Source organism: Arctopsyche grandis, unplaced genomic scaffold (genome assembly GCF_051622035.1).
Source record: "Arctopsyche grandis isolate Sample6627 unplaced genomic scaffold, ASM5162203v2 HiC_scaffold_587, whole genome shotgun sequence".
In the NCBI taxonomy this organism is placed as follows: Eukaryota; Metazoa; Arthropoda; class Insecta; order Trichoptera; family Hydropsychidae; genus Arctopsyche; species Arctopsyche grandis.
Genome location: NW_027518573.1, coordinates 1 through 4,385, shown reverse-complemented (window position 1 = coordinate 4,385; position 4,385 = coordinate 1). Strand labels below are relative to the sequence as shown.

General features: G+C 25.7%; 1 protein-coding gene across 1 annotated transcript; it reads left to right on the top strand.

Moving 5' to 3' along the window:
• Positions 1-3,329: 3,329 nt before the first annotated feature.
• On the top strand, positions 3,330-3,977 carry LOC143922166 (uncharacterized). The gene has a single exon (XM_077445392.1). It carries the CDS (start codon positions 3,330-3,332, stop codon positions 3,975-3,977), a length of 648 nt encoding a protein of 215 aa, XP_077301518.1.
• The last annotated feature ends 408 nt before the right edge of the window (positions 3,978-4,385 follow it).

The following is a 4,385-nucleotide window of genomic DNA, read 5'->3' as shown; positions in this document are numbered from 1 at the left end:
AACTTTAAAATACCGTTATCACCTTTTAAGAATCCGAAAGATGGTAATACATAATACAAAAAAGTAATTAAATGTAAGCATGTTGGTTTTATGGCTCCTAAACAAACTTCTATAAAAAGTAGATAGAAGGGGGTCGGGGGTACATCAACTGTTGAATTTTCATTATTTTTATTTTTATTCTCGTAGTTGTAGCTATAAATATTATATACAATACAAGTATGTACAAACCCAGTTATTAGATTATAAGACCAGTCAAAAATGAAAATTAGAATGATATAAATGAAAATATTAGGTTCTGTTTTTTGAATTATACTTGAAATACAAAAAAGTTGAAGTAATAACAAAACAGATCCCCCTACAAATAAATAGATTTTAGAGCCAATATCTTTTAACAAATCTTCTGTTGCCTTTCTAATTTTTTCAACAGCAATTTTGATTTCAGGAAAATATTCCAATGCTAACAACAAAATGGGAGCAAGTATTGCCATTTTACCTATGAAACTCAATAGAGAATTATTTGCAGGGTATAGAAAAAAAGCATATATCAGAATTAAAAAAAAAATTATAAACAAAACTATAGTAATTCGAGTTGAAGATATTTTAGTCAATAATAAAGGACCACAGACTGATATTAAAGTTAAAAATACATTAAACGCTATTTTTGACATAATTTTAAGTGTGCCTCTGTTAAAAATATCAGAAAACGTAAGATCTTTTCCATTTAAAAAAACATAAACTCCTATCAATACAATCCAAATACTTAAAAATATCATTGTCGCAAATATTTGCAATTTAACTCTTTTATCCGCCCAGTATACTTCTATTTTCTGATAAAATTTACATTCTTGTAAATTAATAATTATAAAATACATAATGCAAAACCCAATAATAACCCAAGCAAGACTAGGTAAAAGCTTTATATATTCCATAAATTTACTTTTGGTTTTAACATCTTGGAATAAGAGTTGGTTTTTAATTTCCATCCTTATGGCTAAAAAAAATTAATTTTTTAAAGCAAACATTGATTTTTAAATTTGCTAAAAAGGTAAAAAACAAATTAAAATCTCTAAAGATGCACTTTAAACTTACGCTCTAAAAATGTTACCGCAAAATATTAAATGATGAAAGCAGAAGTTGCTTTTATATTATTTAGTGGCATCAAAGATGGCGTAAGCTCTTAATTATTAAAGTATTTAATACTTGTAGACAATTAGTGTTTTAAAGGTTTACACAACAATTATAACATTTTTGACAAAATTGATCAAAAAGATTTGATAGCATCAAATGTGCAAATTAAAAAAAAATGATATGTAAAACAAGAGTTTTTGTAAACTTCTACAACCATATGTCTTTATTCAGATGTTGCGCTTGTGTTTTTTTTTGTAATTATTAAACTAGCTTGTTTTTATATATGAAAGATAGATAATTAATAAATGTCATTGTGCTTTTTAAAAAATTATTTGTTTTGATTTTTACTAATTAACAAGAAGATAATCAAAAACAAAGGTATTTATTAAAAAGTAAGAGATTAAACAGCTATAATCCAACAAAAATTAACAAATAGTAGGACATAATTAAAATTCTATTAAAAGGATGCCAAATGTATATTTCTTATGCATTTAAGATTACACGGGTTGGTTTCTACAAATATTGTAAAGCATTTGAAGTGGGCTTGAAAACATTTCAAAATCTTGCTCAAAATCACGATTTAAACAATTTATAATTGTTTTCTTTGTAAACATCTTCATTAATAGTCTCCTTGTAACATTTAGTCTTTTTTAAAAGATACTTGAGCTCTGTTACCCAATTCTGTATGTGATCAATATTTCTTCGTAAAAAGATTTTTTAAAATTAACATCACATGTTTTATGATCTTTTTTTAAATGGGGTTTCTAAACTAGTGCCATTTAAGACTAAAAATTTAATAATACTTACACAATTAAGGGCATCTCTAATGGGCTTTTTACTTCATTACAGGAAAACTTAAGTATAAATATAATATTTAAAGTAAGAGTTTGAGGTAAACATGTGTATTTATTTAAGTAAAAATATATATATCCAACTTTTAATAAGTAAAATTTATTTCTTATCCTAATAAATGGCATTGATTAATGTTAATGAAATTTTATTTACGAAAAAAGTAAGCAAGATAAACATTTTTTGGTTTAAAATTTTATTGGTTTGATGCATAAAAGATTTGCAATTTAAAAAACTTTTTGTTTTATAATTTAGTTTTTAGATATTCTTTGACTTTTTTTTGTATTTCTAGATGAATATCTTGTGGAGATAAAATCTGCCATCCAGGAACTTTTGTAATTGAATTAGACATTGCTAAACCTAACTGAATGTCGTAGTCATCAGTTTTTAGTTTTTTTAAACTTGTTAGGGAGTTAGTTTCAAATTCAAACATATGGATAAAAAAGGAAATGCTTTTTTAAAAATAACCAAAAGCTTACAAAAATTAAATTTTATTTAAAAGACATTTTTAAACCTTTTGAAAATAAAATATAGAATTGTGCTTATAAATATAAAATGCCGAAATAGTATTAAATAAAAGTAAGAGTTTGGGGGTTAAAATGTGTATTTATTTAAGTATATTATATATCTTTGTTATAATCAGGCAAGATTAACACCCCTAATGTCAATCATTATTTTAATTAGTAACAATCTTCACCTATAAATAACCCTTAATGTCTAATGTGTCTTCAGAAAAACATAAATTTTAGCCTATTTTGACCAAACGTATCAGTCATCACATATTACTTCGTTTTCTAACATATAAATTTTAGCTATTTTAGCCTATTTTACCAAACGTATCAGTAATCACATATTACTTCGTTTTCTAACATATAAATTTTAGCTATTTTAGCCTATTTTGACCAAACATATCAGTAATCACATATTACTTCGTTTTCTAACATATAAATTTTAGCTATTTTAGCCTATTTTGACCAAACATATCAGTAATCACATATTACTTCGTTTTCTAACATATAAATTTTAGCTATTTTAGCCTATTTTGACCAACCGTATCAGTAATCACATATTACTTCGTTTTCTAACATATAAATTTTAGCTATTTTAGCCTATTTTGACCAAACGTATCAGTAATCACATATTACTTCGTTTTCTAACATATTCACCAGTTTCATTCATATATGGTTAAATTAACACTTTTTAAATTAATGCCCATCTTTATTTGTTTTTTTAAAGTTCAAAAGTTTTTGCAAATATGATATTGTTATAATCTGTCAAGATTAATACCTCGAATGTCAATAAATATTTTAAGTAGTAGCAGATATTATTTTATTTATTTTGACATCCCCCCTATGACAGGAAAAAAAACAATTCAAATACAAGAAGAATTTGTAAAAGAAACAGAAGTTGAAGAAGCCACAAAAATTGAAAGTGAAAGTCTTGCAATAGTGAAACAAGCACGTATGCAACTTGATAAAGCTCTGCTAATTCAAGAATCGACAATTTGTGAACTTAAAAAGCAAGGTGAAGTTATTAAACAAACAAAAAACACCGCCATAAAAATTCTACAGAATTCAAAAGCAGCATCTGAAATGCAATTTACAATTAAACAAGAATCTAAGTTGCTTCCTAGTTTTGGAAATGTCATAAATACTTTTAAGAGATGGTGGAACCGAAATACGAAATTAGAAAAAGATCTTGAAGCAATACAAAATAGAAAAGATGAAGATTTCAGCAATATGATTCTAGAGCCTGGTTGCATTGAATCCTCTCCTATTTCGGTTGAAAATTCTACTTTTACGGAAATGGTTCCAGGACAAAACGCAACTAACAATGAACTAACCGTTATTCTTGATACCTTGAAAAAGGTAAATGCCGGTGCTAGAAATCAGAGCGAAATGTTGAAATATCAGAAAAAGGATATAAAAGATATTGATAGACTTAGTGGTTATGCAGGAGATATTGTTGAGGAAACAGAAACACAACTGGGAAAAAAGTAATTTTTAGTGTTTTGTCATTAGCTTGCTTAGTATTATTTCCCCATTTAATAAATAATTTTTAATTTAAAGAAATGTTTTAATAAATATAAGGGAATTAAGTTATTTGTAGCTTTAATTTAAACTCTGATTAGTGATAAATAAACTATGATTTTTATAGCCGGGTGATTTCTTTTAATGATGTTGTTATCTTAAGACCCATTAGACATTAATAAATACTATTTCAACAAATGATATGATGGAGTGCTTAAACTGATAATTAAATTAAAATCACCCTTCAAACCAATTAAACTTGTTACTACTTAAAATATTTATTGACATTACGGGTATTAATATTGGCCGATTATAACAAAACTATTTCATAGCTTTTTTACTCTTAAAATGCCATTTAAAATAAATGTGGTAAAGCCC